The sequence below is a fragment of the Panicum virgatum genome, chromosome 5N (genome assembly GCF_016808335.1).
Source record: "Panicum virgatum strain AP13 chromosome 5N, P.virgatum_v5, whole genome shotgun sequence".
Taxonomy (NCBI): Eukaryota; Viridiplantae; Streptophyta; class Magnoliopsida; order Poales; family Poaceae; genus Panicum; species Panicum virgatum.
Window position 1 is genome coordinate 68,987,391 of NC_053149.1, and position 17,916 is coordinate 69,005,306.

Below are 17,916 nucleotides of genomic sequence, written 5' to 3' on the forward strand. Positions count from 1 at the left end.
GTTCGTATTGGTGGATGTGTATAGGTTTGTAATTATGTATAGATACTTGATTTTCACTGTTTTTCGAGGACGACAAAAATGACACTAGATAGTCACGGCACATCTGAGCTGGCGTGACTCCGGCCCAAGCAACGAACCCAACGCAACCCAGCAACGACCGAAACGGTGCTCCTCCCACCGTCCCGGTGCTCCTCGGGCTCACGCATCTCATCCGGACCCAGCCGTCAGCTTCCGGACCCACACGCGCAAACCCACGTGGCCAACGCGCACGCACGGATCCAACCCTTTTGCGCGCATCAACACGGGAGCCAGGAGCCAGCAGCCACCCGAGCTGGGAAAAAAAAAAGAAAGGGAAGGGTAATTCGGAGAAATTCCATTGGCCGAGAAAACCTCAGCCGCAGGCCGCGACCTTCGCTTCCGTCTCCGGTCTCCACCCCCATCTTGCGGGAGCTCCCGATTCGGGGGAGGAGGCACCGCACCCCGCCGCCGCCCCCCGCCTGCGGATCAGCGCCGTCGCCGATCGGAGGCCCCTCGCCTTCCCCCGGTGGGCGGCGCGCGGTGGGAGGATGGACGGCGGCGCGGGGGCGGCCGGGCACGGCGGCCCCGGCCGGAGGACCATATCCTCCGCCGCCGCCTCCAGGAGGAGGCTCCCGCCCGCCGAGAACGGCCACGGCCACGACGGCGCCGCCTCCAGGAGGTCCTCCGCCTCCATCTCCCGGGCCAACTCCCCGTACGTGCTCATTTGGGTGCTCCAGATTTTTGGCCGTAGCTTCCGTGTCTCTCTGTGGTTGGGTGTGGAGGAGCGTTCGGTCCGACCCTCGCGTCGCGCGATTGATTAGCTGGAGTAGCTTCCATGTCTCGCTTCGCTTGCAGCCTAGGAGCTCCTGTAGCCTGGATTTGGTCAGGAGTCGAGAGATTGGTACTTTTCAGCCTAACGATTCCTTTCAGTTGCAATAGAAAGTGCTGGATCCCATCCAGCTGTTACAACATGCCTCTGCTTTTGGAATTTTGTGTAACGTAAACTATACACATTTTAACTAGAAGCAATAGCTTGGCTACAAAACGACCTTGATTGCTGCTGTACTCGGATTGGTCAACAATTGTTTCTGCTGTGAGATGGATAGAGCTTTGTGCACAAGTTATGGGATTTATATCTGAAAAATGCCACCTCATGTAATGCGTTTTTAGGTCACTGACTGGCGAGAGAACCGTGAAAAGGCTGAGATTGTCCAAGGCGCTGACGATACCGGATAACACAACCATGCACGAGGCTTGTCGGAGGATGGCCTCACGCAGGGTCGATGCCGTGTTGCTGACTGACTCCAATGCTTTGCTCTGCGGGATCCTCACTGACAAGGTGAGGAATATGCGCCGCTTCACTTTTCATGTCTTTGCTGCGTCAGAGATTCTTGATTTCTCACTGTATGCTGTCGTTTGGCAATGCTGACCAGGACATAACCACAAGGGTCATTGCTCGTGGATTGAAGATGGAAGAGACACCAGTCTCGAAGGTCATGACCAGAAACCCTGTATTTGTGCTCGCAGACACGCTTGCAGTCGAGGCATTGCAGAAGATGGTGCAAGGTATGTGAATGCTCTGACATTTTTTGCGTACCTTACCTGCAATATCTTAATGTTGCCTGAAAATTGTCCTTTTGGTTCCAGGTAAGTTTAGACATCTGCCTGTTGTGGAGAATGGTGAAGTCATTGCACTGCTGGACATTGCCAAGTGCCTGTATGATGCTATTGCACGGATGGAAAGGGCGGCAGAGAAAGGAAAAGCAATTGCCGCTGCTGTTGAGGGTGTAGAAAAGCATTGGGGAACAGCTGGATCTGGTCAGTAATTGACATTTTCCCTGCCCCTTTTCATCTTCATTCTTTTTATAAAAAAGAAGTAATTATGCATTCAGCTTCACCCCACCCTTCTCTTTTATGTTTTACCTGTATTGACCACCTGTGTTATGTATAAAATTTGCCTTAATGGCTTTGGCAGTGTTCCACTTTAATCCTTTCTCTATTTATTTTGCAGGCCCTAACAATTTTATCGAAACTCTTCGAGAACGGATGTTTCGGCCAGCGCTGTCTACCATTATCTCTGAGAATTCAAAGTAGGTAATATCCTTTCTTTTTCAAATTAAGTGCCTTCTTGAGCATTCAAATAATATATAAGTGCCAGTTCAGAACAACTTATTTCTTGATCTTGATTGCTTAGAGTGGTCACTGTTGCACCAACAGACACGGTGTTGACAGCATCAAAGAAGATGCTGGAATTAAAAGTGAGTTCAGCTGTTGTAGCAATTGAAAATAAACCTGGAGGAATTTTGACGTGAGTTCCTTCTATCAATCTAATTATAGTAACAGCTATTTCTACATCTGCTTCAAACTAAAAGCCTTGCTTTGTTTTCTATGACAGCTCTAGAGATATATTGATGCGTGTTATCGCCCAAAATCTTCCTCCTGAGTCCACCACAGTTGAGAAGGCAAGTCTCAGTATAATTATCTTTGCATTACTTTCCGGTCATATTTTGTTATTCTGCACCTTCTTCTTTACTAACCGCAACCATGTTTGAAATTCCTTTCAACAGGTCATGACACAGAGTCCTGAATGTGCCACAGTTGACACCCCAATCCTTGATGCTCTTCACACAATGCATGATGGGAAATTCTTACATTTGCCTGTTCTAGACAGGGGTATGTCTGTGAACCATGAATGGGTTAAATTCAGCTGATAATGATATCTTTTGTAAAACTGTTAAATGTGTATGACATGTTGTCTTTATCCAGATGGAAATGTTGTGACTGTTGTTGATGTTCTTCACATAACTCATGCTGCAATTGCAACGGTGAGTGGCAACTTCTTCTGCTTGGATCTAGTCCAGAACATCTGTGTTTCCTATGCTCATGCTTTTGGGTTTGAGATTAGAAGCCATTTTTACTGTATGATAGTGCCCTCAAAACTCAGCTGTTCAGTTTGCAAAATAAAATATGTTACTTTAGTGCAATTCATATTAATTGTTATGCACTGCAATGTAGAAGTAACTATACTGACTTTCTGTATACTGCAATACAAGTTACACGACTGTTATATTAGTGGATGTCTACTCAACGGATCATGCTTGAATGCCTTATTAGTTATTACTTTTTTGTGTTTAGGTCGGGAACACCGGAGCAGCTGGATCTGAGGCGACATCTGCCATGATGCAGAGGTTCTGGGATTCAGCAATGTCCATTGGACCTCTAGATGATGATGATGACTCCAGGAGGTCAGAATTGCCCTTTCATCCCAATCTTACATTCTGATGGCTCTGGTGTCTTCCACATGACTACTGACTAGTTTACCTTGCATTTTCTCAGTGAAGGATCAACAAAAGTGGCATCTGAGGCAGCAGATATAGGAAGATCTGCCTTTTTTCCAGCTTCTGGTTTATCAAGCACTTTTGGGTTCAAGATTCAGGACAAGCAAGGCAGGATGCACAGATTTAACTGCGGTATATATATCCTTATGTTACTTCACGTGATATGGTTTTAATAATCATTTTGTCTCAGTGATTTAAATTACATTCTGAACTTCATGCCTTTCGAATGTCAGAAACGAGCAGCTTGACAGACCTGATAACCAGCATTCTTCAGAGGGTCGGCGATGACATTGATAGAAAAAACCTTCCGCAAATTTTGGTAATTTGCTGAATCTACATGCCTATGTCAATATGTAACCATACCCATACCGCTATTTCAAATTTGTAAGTTTTTATTCATTTGCGGAACCACTTCACAGTATGAAGATGAGGATCATGATAAGGTCATACTTTCATCAGACAGTGACCTTATAGCTGCTGTTGACCACGCAAGACAGATTGGTTGGAAGGTAATTTCCTATTCTTCTAGCAAAGATGAGTAGATGATTATTCTTCCTGCCAAGGATGCTCATCTAGGCTTCTCTTGCAGAGTTTGAGGTTGCACTTGGATTATGTTGGTGTTGGCCGTCGGAAGAGAGGTGGCGGTTCTTCAGATTTTGAGTACGCTAGAAAGGATGCTTGGGCCTCCGCGTACAGCGCTGTCGCCGCCGGAGCGGCTCTAGTTGCAGGGCTTGGGGTTATGGCTTACCTGAAACGAGCGGGTTAAGCTTCGAGGCAAGCACGACAGGGAGCATGTTCCAGTCATCTTCGTGATACAAGAAAATGTTGGGTGTGTAATTAATTCTTGCGAGGAGAAAAGAAAGAAAAAACTGTAATAAAACTTCACGGCAGTGGATGACCGCCCGCATGCGTCTACACGGTGTTGGTCAAAGTATTGGTGGTTGGAAATCTCCATGATTACCATGGCTGTCAGTGTCGCGATTGTATTTGTATCATAAATCAAATGATCAGTATACAACAGAGAAGCATGATTATGCCTTCATTTGTGCTGTTTCCGGAGGATTGTTGCATATGAAGACATCTGTTTGATTAAATTCTGGTTGACCTTCCTGTGGCAAGTGCTCCTTCGGCTGCACAATCTGAGTTCTGTTGAGCCTGACTTCAAATTCAGTCGCATCTGGCTGACTTGTAGCAATTGTAGATGGGGAACTCTGAGACGGGCCTGAAGTCGCATGAGCTGTACAGCAACTGGGCCTCTGCTATCAAGCACACATCCTTTGTACTATCTACATTGTGCTGACCAATGACAGCCCAAGTAGGACCAACCCATCATCATGAGATGCCAGCCAAGTAAGAGCTATATACTACGTACTACTATGCTAGTTGGCGACTGGGCGATCGTTCGACAATCTACATTGCATGCTGCGGCTGCAGTGTGTTTTACCCTTGCCTTGAATTCCGATCGCCCCTATATATGCCAGTATGTCGTCGTCCTGCTGCAGCCCTAGCTGCCTGGCTGGCTGGCTGGTCCGCAGGCATGTGCATGGTGCTGCATGGCATGCCAACGTGCGGCAGCTAGGCACATGCAGTGCACATCGATCGATCGCTCGGACGACATCCAGCAACGAAATTAATCAGTCAAAACCCTTGTCTGAATTGAATAATGTGCCCGCTTGGCCCTTCGATCCCAAGCTGCTCACCATCTGTTCCTGTTGAAGAGAGGATTCGTGCGTGCAGTGCCGGGGAATTATTGGTGGAATTCAAAGAAACACGAGTAGGTGAAAAAAAAATTAACCATCGGATGGACAGGATAGATATCAGATATGCATTGTGTACGAGAGCAACTCTAAGAGACTCTCTATATCTTTCTCCATTATTAGGAATAGAAATTTGATGAAAAAAATACCCTCCAACAACTTCTCTAAGGGGTTATCCAAATGTAGTCACCCTCCATTCCACACTTCTCACTAGGTAAAAATATATAAGGAAAATGGTTTTCTAAGTGTACACAAGATATAGAAAAATTATTGGATAGTGAAAAATATATATGTAAAGGGGTTTTTATGCAGCAGGCTCCCAAGTAATAACTTAGAGAGCGATGCTCTGATAATTGACTCAATTGAGAGATGGATGGCCAAGAAAACCAAGTGCAAGTAAAGCGTACTGCCGGCACAGTCTGCAGTGCAGGGGCAAGGTAAAATAAAGGGTGACCAAGTGGGCAAGATTCATCAGTATTCTGCTTTAGCGTAAAGCTAGTGTAGTAGCGATGACGCGGAGATGCCAAGAGCGACTTGGTCGGAACGGAATCACCCAATCAAGGGCAAGTCAGCAAAGTACTACTGCCTCCGTTTCATATTGTAAGGAAGTCAAACTATTTTATATTTGAATTAAAATTATAAAAAAGATTAAAAAAATTATAGCACCAAATAGATATACTATAAAAATATAATGTGATATCTATTTGGTATCATAAATATTAACACTTTATTGTATAAATTTAATTAAAAATTGAACTGTTTTGCACACAGAAAAATTACAATGATTTACAATTTGAAACTGAGGAATTGTCGTTGAGACCGATCGACCTGTGAATTGAATATATTGGACTTGCATTGCAAGTTGAGAAACCAACAGGCAGATAAATGCCAAACCTAGAGACCGACTTGGTCGGAACTTGATGAATGTGTGTGGGAACAAGTAGGGGTGTGTTTAGATACTCCAAACTCCTCCCAACTTTTCATGTTTTTCATCACATCAAAATCACATCGAAACATTAAATATAACAAATGATCCATACATGGAGTATTAAATATAGATAAATAAAAAAACTAATTGCATAGTTTTGATGTACGTTGCGAGATGAATCTTTTGAGCCTAGTTAGGTCATGGTAGGACAATATTTACCACAAACAAACGAAAAATGCTACAATAAACTACTGTGTCTAATGTGATTTTTCCATCCACCTTTTTTCGTGTATCTAAACACACCCAGTTCGGACGTGGGATCGAGTTCAGACTTGACAGAAACAACTAGTTCCGGCAAGTCCGCGCGCGGTTTCGATGTGACAGCCAGCCCCCCCAGACCACTAGCAGAGTCTACTGCACATCAGAGAGACGGAGTCCGGCTACGTTTGCAACGAGGAGGGATATGCTGAAACATCACCAAGTGGCAAGTGCATGCTCCCGTGTGAATTGAAATCATTAACCGTGTTTGGTTTGAAAACTGCGATATTTTTTGCGAATGAATCTTACATAGACGGCGTATCAAATGAAGTTTATTTGTAAAATCTTTTCATATATAGGTGTAAATTTGCGAGCCGAATCTAATGAACCTAATTCGATAATGATTAGATACAGTAATGCTATAGTAATCATACTCTAATCATCCTCTAATCGTACGGTCAAATGACTCATTAGATACAGTAACTATACCATAGTTGCAGAGATGGTTTTATAGTTAGACTTTATTTAATACCTCTAATTAGTAGTCAAAGCTACAAAAAAATCCACCAAATTTTTTTCACCCCAAACCAAACATGATACATATATTGATGCCTCGAGAGTCAAACGCAACTTTACCCGCCATCGCCACCACTTTCGTATGCTACTATTTTTTTTACAAGCTTTAGTATACTACAAGTACTTGATTACACTGTCAATAAACTGGGCCCGTTTAGTTTCCAAAAAATTTCGTGCACTACAGTGTAACATCCCAAAATTCGCTAAGTCAAATCAGTTTCAAAATCGAGTTTCCGTCGTTGAGCTCAAGTTTTTCCCTAAAACCCTAACCCTAATTTTTTCGGGAACTTTCCCTGTTCTGCCCAATCTCCCGATACCCCGAGGAACCGAGCCTGGTATCTAAATCTCCCGCTGTCCCATCTCCCTTTTAGCCCTCATCCCGCACGCCACGTGCGACCGGTGCGCTTGCGCGACCGGCCGCGGTCGGCGCCGCGAATCCCGTCCCATCTCTCTCTTCTCTTCTCTCTCTCCCCTCCTTTTCTTTTTCTCTCTCCCATTTTCCTTTTTCCTTTTCTTCTTTTCTTTTCCTCCCTCCTTCCTCTTTTCTCTCCCTCCTCTGTCGCGTGGCCCGACCACGCCGCCCCTCCCTGCTCGGCCGCTCTGCTCCGCTTGGCCGGCCCCCCTCCTCTCTCTCGCCTCCTGCTCGGCCCGCTCCAGCGCCGCCGCGTCGCGCGCGCACGCACGCACGCACACGCGCTCAGGCTCACCACCGGCCCGTGCGCCACCCCGCCGCGCGCGCTCCCCGCTCCGCCCGCGCGACCACGCATGCGCACGCGCCACACCGCGACGACCCGAGCTGTGTGCGCGCCCACGCCGCCGGTCCCGCTCGCCCTGCACCCCGTACCCCGCCCGCTCACCCTGCACCCCCGTGACCCGCCTCAGCGCACACGCTCACGCAAAGCCACACCGCTCGCCGACCGCCCGGCCCCGCTCGCCCACTGCCGCCGTTGACGCCACACAGCGCCGCCTGCCCGAGGCGTCACATCGCCGGCACTCGCCTCGCCACAGCTCGCCATTGACGTCGCACAGCACCAGCCTGCCCGACGCGTCCCGTCATCGCCGTGCTGCCTCGCCGCCAGCGCCGCCGCGTCGTGACGCCCTTAACTCGGCCGCACCGCCCGCCGTCCTCCGCCCGCGCCCCGCCCAACCCTCACCGCCTTTCCGCACCTATAAAAGGCCCCCCGGCGCCGCTCCGCAGCACCACACCTCAAGCCCACCGCCCTAGCCTCCTCCCCAGCGCCAGCGCCGCCGCCACGCGCCATCAGCACCGCCGCCGCCCTCTCCCGTTGCCCCGCCTCCTCGCCGCGCCTCAGGGCAAGGTGAGCAGGGGAATCGAACCCCTGCACCCCGCTGCCCCTTTTCCCCTCATCTCCGGCCGCCGCCGTGACTCCGAGCCGTCGACCCACCGCCGCCACCGCCCCGTTACCGCACCCCGCCGCGACCGGGCCGACCCGGGCTGCCTCCGCCCGAGCTGCGGCCGGGGATCGACCCCGCATGGCCCCCTCTCCCTTTCCTCTCACCCCGGAGCCGCCCCCGAGGCCCTGGCCGCCGGAATCGGCACCGCCGGCGACGCGCCGCCCCCTCCCCTGTTTCCCAGCGCGAGGGGAGGGAGAAGACAGGGTGTTTTGCCCATAACCCCCTGGCCCTTCCTCTATTTACTCAAAAATCCTTCCACCTTTTAACATGTTTGCAAATAAAACCCTTCTCTTTAATGTATTTCGAAATAAACCCTCCTCCCATATAAACATAATTACAAATAAACCCCTGAATCTTTTAGAATAACCCAAATAATTTCTAGAATACAAACCAAGCCGCTGCCTTCTTAAATTTAATTATAAATAGCCCCCTGGACCTTTATTTAACCCCTAAACCTTTGATTAACCTATCATTTCATGCACCAAACGAACTCTGATCAACCCGAAACTCTACCACGCCTTTCTTAACCTAGTTTCGGCCATGCCATTAAGAATCCACCCAAAAATATTACTCCGTACTCCATATCTTATGTGTTCCCGATTCGAGCTCAACGATAGATCTTTATCTTCTGAGTATTGATTGTGTGCTTGTTTGTGTGCGCTGTAGACCACGGAGTGAACGAAGGAGAGCCCGTCAACGAGCAGTACTGTGAGCAGGTGAACGAGGACCCGTTCTGCGACCCCGAGCCCGAAGAACAGGACATCCCAGAAGGCTTTGAAGACGGCAAGTTCAATCCCATCCTTTGATGCATGTTTCTGTCCTAGTTTTTATAAACACAACCCAATAGCCTGCTTTATAAAATTGCATATGTTTTGCTTGCATAAAAATATGGTTGGATAGCCACTCCTTGATTTGTGATGACCATTCCTTGACCACCTAGATTAATGTCTGATTTTTGCTCGGACGTTAATCGATATTAGAATGCTTAGGACTTTACTCATAATATGATTTATTTTTTATAAAGAAAATGTGTGCGTATGTGGGATGTGATAAATGTGGTGTTTTTGTAAAGGAAGTTTAGACGGGATGGATGGCATTTCTATGGATTTGTCATTTGGTGTGCTCGTGCCATTGTGGCAGGGCAAAGAAGGGAGATATCCATCTTGTCGTGTCTAAGGACCGAGTTGGTGTGTCATCTCACCTAACTCCACTCTCGTGCAAACCACTCGACCGTTGAATGGGCAACGGCTTAGCATAAATCCCACTAGTTAATTTGATATCCATCAGGAGAGCTGAGAGCAACGGGTGACTAAGGAGAAGGTATAAGCCCCGAGTGACTTATGCCCGGTTATACCTAAGTGAACGGTCGATGACCCCTTGGTGCATCCCGTGATGGCTAGTCAGGTTTAGCTAAGATGGATAATGGCTATGTCGGGATCTACACCGACACTTCGGTGCTTGTGTTGTGGTACCCGCTTGTGGGTAATGTTGCACATCTCTGCAGAGTTAAAAGCTATTCGAATAGCCGTGCCCACGGTATTGGGCGAGTTACGGTGTGGTCACATAACTAGTGTTTCTTTGGGGATGGATTAGCGTGAGTTGTTTTGGAATTGTGTCCGGCAGTTGTGCCGTGTGCTACGTTGGACGGGAGTCCGGTAGCAGTTTAAAACTTGAACCCCGTGTTACTCAATATAAAAATTGATTTCTAAAATGTTTTTAGCTAAACAAACCCCTGCATAAAACTTAGCTTTCCGCAAATTATACCGTAACCTCACCCTTGATTTACCAGCGCATATTATTCTGATATAACCCCCTCCGTGGGTGTGGTTGGACTTGCTAAGTACGTTTGTACTCACCCCATTCTTACTTTTTTCAGAGGAAGACCCAGACTTCGTACCAGACGACGCCGAGTAGGGTTATCGTTCTACACCCAACCTTGCTTGTGGAACCGGCCCTGTTCGAGATGTTTTCGCTGACGCAGTACTCTGAGCCCGAGCTAGACCCCATATGGGTTGCGGTCTGGTGTTATGTTGTAGCTTGGTTACTTGTTAGTATCATCTGTATCGAGTGTCCTCCTCGGAGGTTTGTACGGTAATGGACCATCTGATGTAATAAATGTGGCATCAGCCTCCTGGGACTGATGTTTGTATCACATTTAAGTTCTCTCTTATGAGGGGACGCTTCATACAGTAACTTCAAATGTTTAACTACTAATTAGGAGTGTTAAATGTGGATAACTGACAAAACTCATTCCACAACCCCGGGCAAAATCGCGAGACGAATCTAATGAACCTAATTATGCAAATGATTAGAAAATGTCGTACTACAGTAATCAATCTCTAATGACGGATTAATTAGGTTTAATAGATTCGTCTCGCGATTTCTCGTCCATCCGTGTAAGTAATCAATCTCTAATGACGGATTAATTAGGTTTAATAGATTCGTCTCGCGATTTTCCGTCCATCTGTGTAATTAGATTTACAATTAGATTATATTTAGCCCTCCTAACATTCGGTTGAAAATTGCTACAATAATTTTCCCCAAAAATTTGGAGGAACTAAACGCGCCCTGAAGGGCTAATGCCGTTCGCTGATTAAGACATCAAATCGTGCACCGGATAACACCTGCATATAAAGGCCTTGTTTAGATGAAACGAATTTTTTTTGCGATAGAATCTTACTAATTTAAAGTACTAAGTGAAGTCTATTTACAAATTTTTTTTCACAGATGGGTTGTAAATCACGAGACGAATCTAATGATACTAATTAATCCATGATTAATTAATAATCAGCTGATGGTTACTGTAGCATCACTGTTGCAAATTATGGATTAAGTAGCCTCATTAGATTCGTCTCGCGATTTACAGCACATCCATGCAAAAAGGTTTGTAAATAGACTTCATTTAATACTCCATACATATGTCTAAATATTCGATGTCACATTTTTTTTGTTTACGAGTCCAAACAGGGCCAAATTTCACTAAAACATGCCCGTACGTCACCACCAAACCCAAGCTGGAGCAGGCGACCAGCAATTATTATGTCGTTCAGAAGGGGACGTGTGTGACAGCGTGCTTAGTGTAACCACCTCCAGCAGATCGATGCTTTAGTTATCCGCCTCCGCTAAAAAGAAATCCCCCCATGTTTAGCAACCGCCGCGTTGCGCAAGGGGAGGGAGGAATCTGCCGGGCACTTTACCCCCTTTCCTGCGCCGGCTCACGTGTTCATCGTTGGTTCTTGCTCTGCCCCCGGTCACTCTCCCCGTCAATCGGTCGCGGGACGAACAATAAGTTTGCGCGTCGCGGGAACTAATCGCTGGCAGGCGGCACTGCCACTCGGCGACTGCGACTTGACGAACAAGCGAGGAGGCGCCACAGGTTTCCGAACCGCCGCGAGTTCTTGTTAGATTCGCTGGGGGCGGGGGCGGGGGCGCGGACTCGTCGGGCCAGCGCGCGATGCAGCAGCAAGGTAAGGCCAAATCCCGTGGCGCCTCGCTTCGAAGTTGCAGTCTTTCGATGCTTTTGAGCGATCCTCGAGTGCGATTTCGGGCCTGAAGAACCGATGTTGGAAGAGGAGATGGGGGAAGGGAGAGATTGAGCCAGGCCCCAAAAAATGCTACCGATTTATCTTGGGTTTTGTTGCTCTGCTATTAGCAGGAGCGGAATGCTACAACTCATCATAATATATATGGCTTTTAGCAAGTCGAGCTCTTGACGGACGATGATATCAAGTGTAGTTGCTGTGAAAACATAATTTTTTTTTCTATTTCTTTTATTTATGAGGGACCACGGGGGTGGTTTTGGGATGGACTTCTCACGCTCACTTCAGTGGCGGGCGCCTCTGTTGTTAAGTAGCCATTATGGAGTAGCGATGGGATTTAGGGTTATGAATTTGTCCATCAATTAATGTACCAAATTGGACTGTAGTCTTAATGACGCCTCTATGTGTAGCATTTAGTTGCTTTGCGTATGGCGTGCTGTCATTTCCAATATCTTATCAGCAAATTTTGCCTATGGTTTTACTGTTCCAGGCTTGGACATACACAAGCTACAACAGGTAGTGAAGACCCGCTGGCTGAAGCCTCAAGAAGTTCTGCAGATACTACGGAATCATGAGCTGTTCACGGTCTCACATAATCCCCCACAGAAGCCACCGAGTAATAAATGCATCCTTTGGTTTTAGCCTGTAAATATGATCAAAGCCTGCGCTTGGTTGCTTTAATCCTGAATGTGATTCATCGAACCAATCCCGGTTCCCGATACTGCAGGTGGTTCTTGGTTTCTTTTCAACCGAAGAGTACTTCGGTACTTCCGAAACGATGGTTTCGAATGGCAAAAGAAGAAGAATGGGAAGACCATTAGTGAAGCCCATGAGCGCCTCAAGGTCCGTTCATTTATCTTTTGTTGAACACAAACTAATGGTCATGTCTAGGTTAAAGATCTTTCATAAAATTAATAGTTATGTTTTACTAGTCATGGTATGTTCAGGAGTAATCAGCTTGATAAGCTGATAGGTTACTGATAGATGTTTGTGGTTCTGAATGAGGCGGGGAATAGGTTTGTGGTTAGAAATGAATTAGGCAGGCAATAAGCACTTCCATACTAAAATGTCTAGCTAAGACCATTTCTGTTTTGATGCTGGAAATTTCAGGTTGATAACATGGATGCGCTGAATTGCTACTATGCTCGTGGAGACAAAAATCCCACATTTCAGAGGCGGATATATTGGATGCTTGATCCGTAAGAAATTATTTAGTCGCTTTTCTCTTCGTGTTCTTTCTGGTTCTGAAAGTCTTCATAAAAATGTTTCTTACCCTCTGGGTCTTTTCACTTATGGAGGAATATACGACCATCTCGTTTTCATAACTACATGCAGTATCTACATTTTTCATAACTACGCAAAGTACTATTCGTGTCTTATATGTTTTGCATTAACTTACATTCACAATTTATTCATGCCAATGGCTTAGTTGACTTGTACATCTGAGATTCCCAAGAGCTAGAGATTGCCCTGAGTCCATTTTATTGAAGAAACCATCATGCATGTCCTTGTAAAACCGTTATGATTTATAAAATATTATACCAGTTCAGTTTTCAAAAAGAAATATTATACCAGTTTTTTTACACTTTTGTGGCTGCTGCAAAATGATGTGGAGATTGTGTTTTTGAAAATCTAAAACCTCCATTCATTAGGATGTGCCAGCCAGCTGTTGCATTTACGGAACTAACAAATTCCAGGCGCTGATGGCAGTGTACCAGTCATAATACAGTGCTGAAATGATGGTATTATACCTGAGTTGTTATGACATATGACTTCTACTTTTGATTATGATCTGCTCCTTCTATTTTGTTGAAACTCATTGGCCAGTATGTAAATCAATTTGCCTCTTGATAAGAGCAATTCATCTTTGCAGGGCTTATGAACACATTGTTCTTGTCCACTATAGAGATGTTCTAGAGGTTTGACTCCTTTTCTCTCTTTTTTTGGCAATGAAAATATGCAATTTGGATGATTAACAATTAGGACGTTTCTGGCAACTACTAGCCAGACAAGATTGCATCTTTGAACTTTGGTTTGTGCCGTGTCTCACCTTAATTTGTTGATTGCTTACCAGGGCAGCATTTCAGTATCAGCACGAAATGATTCTTCAACGTCGAATCAGAATGGCAGTGCTAGCAGAGCTGAAGTACACAGTTCACCCGGTTGGACAAGCCAGTTAGTTTTACCATGTCCCAATTCATCCAGTCCAGGATCTGCAGAAGAAGTTAGTTCCCGAACTGTGACCATAAACAATGAATCCAATGGTAGAAGTGGATCTGATTGGATTCAACATAAAGCAGCCTTGCGGAAACTTGAAATGCAGCTGAGTCTGGAAGACAAAGAAGATTCATATGTTATAGCTGAAGAAGTTCCAACAAATAATGAGCATGTTATTTTCCCTGGGATTCAGACTGGGGAGCCAGACAGTTCTGCAAATTTTGAGGACATCTTTAATGTACTGGGCTTTAGTGGAGATCATACCAAAGAAACTCGAACAGACCCATGTCCCAGTGCTATCGATGTGTTAAAAAATTCAGGTGAAGTAATCTCATATGCTAGAAAAATACCATGTCCATGCATTCTGATTCTTTCATTGCTAAGAACTGGCTGAGAGATAGTTGGAATCTTTCTTAAAATTGGTAGCTTTTGCATTTATTTCTTGATAATCAGACACATGGTTGGAGGAGGATCAACTTGAGGCAATTCTGCATCCAGCTTCTATGGCACTAACCGAAAACCAATGGTTCGATATCCATGAGGTTTCTCCAGAATCGGCATTTTCTTCTGAAATTACAAAGGTGACATATGGAACTATAAGCTGATATTCTAGATTACACACTGCAACATGCAATCCTTCTTTCTTCTTTTCTATTGGCAAGATATTGAAAAATTCTGTCATTTGTCATGCATCATCATGTGGTATTTGTATACTCTGATTGAAAAATATATGTTGTTTCAGACTTGTACAAAGGAATTAAGAACCTTATTGGGTATTGCGATTATGGTACATTAGAACGGATACATCATTTATTCATAAGAGTGATAGCACTTAATTAGCAGGGGCATAAGAAGAAAAAGTGAGGGACAAGTAGGTACAATCCTATAACGACTTACATTTAGAGAAGTGTGCTGAAGTAAAAGATGGCTTGCTTTTAGAATTGGACAGGGTAATACTATATAAAAACTATCATGATCTTAGTGTGCTTGACGCCGAAGTTATTCTATGGTCTTCAAGGACATGAAAAAGAATTTGTTACTTAGGGCGGCAAACCTGCATTAAGACTATTTTTGCAGTGATATTACTACACTGGCTGGAGACTTATGTAAATTTGGTGCAGGTTATTGTTTTAGGAGACTTCCTTTGCAATCCTTCTCATAGCTCATTGGCAATGCTGTTTGGTGATGTTAAGGTACCTGTGGAAATTATCCAGCAAGGTGCCATCCGTTGCCACACTCCATGCCTTAATGCTGGAAAAGTGACCATGTGCTTGATTGATGGGAACGGGAAACCCTGCAGTGAAGCATGGGAATTTGAATTCCACGAGAAGCCTACCAAGAGCATGATTGATGGAAATGAGAAACCGTGCAATGAAGCACAAGATATCAAAGTCCATAAGACACCTGCCAATAGTAATGATGAGCTATTGTTGCTGATCAATTATGTGCAGATCCTTTTTGATGGTCATGATTGTGACGTATTTTCACAATTTAGCCCACAACTCCCAAATCCTGGCTGTGGATCCCTAGTTAACCAAATGGATATTATGAGGAAGACATATGAGCAGCTAGACCCTGAGAAGACATTACATAGTGTCATGGAAGTATTGCTTAATGACAAGTTTAAGCAGTGGCTGTCATCCAGATGTGAACAGAATAGTGATGGAGATCATTTGCTTCCTAAGCAATATCACGGTGTTATACATACAATTGCAGCCTTGGGATATGACTTAGCTTTGAAGCCACTGCTTAGTTCTGGAGTGCCTATAAACTACCGTGATCCAAATGGATGGACTGCTCTACATTGGGCTGCAAGATTTGGCAGGTATGCTAAATTCCTTAGATCATATGTGGTATAGTGCTATTTTTTTATGGTCAAGTTTCGAGAGTATCTTGCTGGTTACATTTTTCGTGCTGTTTACCTCCAATGTATCAATTCCCAGGAACCTTTTTATTTTTGCAACCGGACACAAAATATTCCTTGCATAATCTATGCAGTCCATGTCTTGTATTATGGCTTTCTCTAATCTGTGTGTTTCTCCTGACTTTGTCATAAATATAAAAAAAATAGGGAGGATATGGTTGTGGCTCTTCTTACTGCTGGGGCTGCAGCTGGTGCACTTTCACATCCGACGTCAGAAGATCCCGCTGCCAAAACACCTGCTTCAATAGCTTTGGCTTTTGGTTTCAAGGGCCTTTCCGCATTCCTTTCAGAAGCACAATTAACAACTCATCTTGATTCTATTGAATCTAAAGAAAATGGAAAGTGCGAAGGCAAAGCTAGTGGAGGTGGAATACGTAGTGCTGTGGACAGAATATCAGATAAAAGCACCCATGTGCATGGTGGAACTGATGATCAGCTTGCGCTTAAGGATTCCCTAGGAGCTGTCCGAAATGCTGTTCAAGCTGCAGCGCGGATACAAGCTGCGTACAGAGTGTTTTCCTTTAAGAAAAAGAAAGAGACGGCTCTTCAGAACAGCTGCTTGTCCGTTCATGAGACAGTTGCAGTTTCACATGGTATGCTGGAGAAAGCTGCCTTATCGATACAGAAGAACTTCAGGTGCTATAAAAAACGTAAAGAATTCCTGAAGTTGCGGAAAAATGTCATCAAGATACAGGTAATTTTGCACAATAAAACATGCGCAAAGGAATCACCATATGTACTACCTTGGTTGAAACATCAAAAGGTTTTGTACATCTGATAGGCTAATTCTTATCTTCATCCTGATAGGCACGGGTGAGAGCTCATCAAGAAAGAAAGAAGTACAAGGAACTAATTCGAAGTGTTGGTGTCCTTGAGAAGTTGATGCTTCGCTGGTACCGAAAAGGGGTTGGTTTGCGGGGCTTCAATTCTGGAGCAATGCCAGTTGACGAAGAGGTGGAAGAAGACGTTGCCAAAGTTTTCCGGAAGCTAAGAGTGGAAACAGCCGTTGATGAAGCTGTTTCAAGGGTATCATGCATCATCGGGAGTCCTAAAGCAATGCAGCAGTACCGAAGGATGCTTCAGAGGTACCAACAAGCAAAGGTGAATATACCAAAGGATGCTTCAGAGGTTCCAACAAGTAAAGGTGAATTTCTAGTCACAAGCTTGAAATCCGCTAATGGTGGGCCATTACAAACTTGCATGAGAAGTTCTGTGAAACAATTTTTGAATTGAAAAGGTACCTTTGTTGTTCATTTCGACTTACTAGGGAGTTTCCCGATTGCAGGGTGACCATGAAAAGTGGTGCTTGTGTTAAGCCTACAGTGATGGAGCAAGCACAAGCCACCCACTATTCTCTATCTCCAGTGCTGAAGGATCTGAATAACAGTTTGCGTTGGTGAAGAGTAAAGCTGTGGTGACTGGAAGGACAGTGGATCCTGAGTACCGTCTCCAATTCATGCTGAACGCTGTGTGTGTACATAGCAACGTCATGTGCAACAGCTGACTTTCGGCTGAAAGTCGAGAAAGGTGAAGGGCTTTGTACATGAAGAAGCCTCAAAGGCTAGGCCTAGACAGAGGTGAGATGAAGCTCACCTCGTTCGATGTATCGTGTATATACCGTGTGTTCACGAGTACTAGGTTTTCAGTAACTTCGTACTAGTAGTAAATATGGGCAAAGCTGCTGTAGCACAATGAATCATGTATGGAATCTCAGTTGCCATTTGCCAACGAGTAATGCTCCCATCTCTTTTACACAAGGGGTCAAATGATGAACGATGATCACCTTTGCATTTCTCGCTGCAGATTAATAGAATTAAATACGCTAAACTCTAGTCCCACTCCAGTTCTTCAGGACACTGACATGCCAACAGTTCAGCACCAGTGGTTTCATGCTTTTGGCATCAGCTTTCAAATGGAGCAACGATCAACGAGGACTCGTCGCACT

General features: G+C 45.2%; 2 protein-coding genes across 4 annotated transcripts; both read left to right on the plus strand.

Moving 5' to 3' along the window:
* Positions 1-365: 365 nt before the first annotated feature.
* Positions 366-4,411, plus strand: LOC120673833 (CBS domain-containing protein CBSCBSPB1-like). Of its 2 annotated transcripts, none has more exons than XM_039954856.1 (14): positions 366-697; positions 1,189-1,357; positions 1,452-1,584; positions 1,666-1,836; positions 2,030-2,108; positions 2,213-2,326; positions 2,414-2,480; positions 2,586-2,691; positions 2,785-2,843; positions 3,154-3,263; positions 3,355-3,488; positions 3,590-3,675; positions 3,776-3,865; positions 3,946-4,409. In XM_039954856.1, exons 1-14 carry the CDS (start codon positions 567-569, stop codon positions 4,120-4,122), a joined length of 1,626 nt encoding a protein of 541 aa, XP_039810790.1. In that variant the 5' UTR covers positions 366-566; the 3' UTR covers positions 4,123-4,409. The 2 variants fall into 2 exon arrangements, with proteins under 2 accessions (XP_039810790.1, XP_039810789.1); XM_039954855.1 differs by having other exon boundaries at positions 450-730; positions 3,946-4,411.
* Positions 4,412-11,375: 6,964 nt separating this feature from the next.
* On the plus strand, positions 11,376-17,728 carry LOC120672399 (calmodulin-binding transcription activator 4-like). Of its 2 annotated transcripts, none has more exons than XM_039952771.1 (11): positions 11,376-11,758; positions 12,321-12,446; positions 12,558-12,673; positions 12,941-13,029; positions 13,704-13,749; positions 13,905-14,367; positions 14,501-14,628; positions 15,169-15,872; positions 16,119-16,665; positions 16,779-17,115; positions 17,257-17,728. In XM_039952771.1, exons 1-11 carry the CDS (start codon positions 11,746-11,748, stop codon positions 17,259-17,261), a joined length of 2,574 nt encoding a protein of 857 aa, XP_039808705.1. In that variant the 5' UTR covers positions 11,376-11,745; the 3' UTR covers positions 17,262-17,728. The 2 variants fall into 2 exon arrangements, with proteins under 2 accessions (XP_039808705.1, XP_039808706.1); XM_039952772.1 differs by having other exon boundaries at positions 11,400-11,758; positions 15,241-15,872.
* Positions 17,729-17,916: the final 188 nt, after the last annotated feature.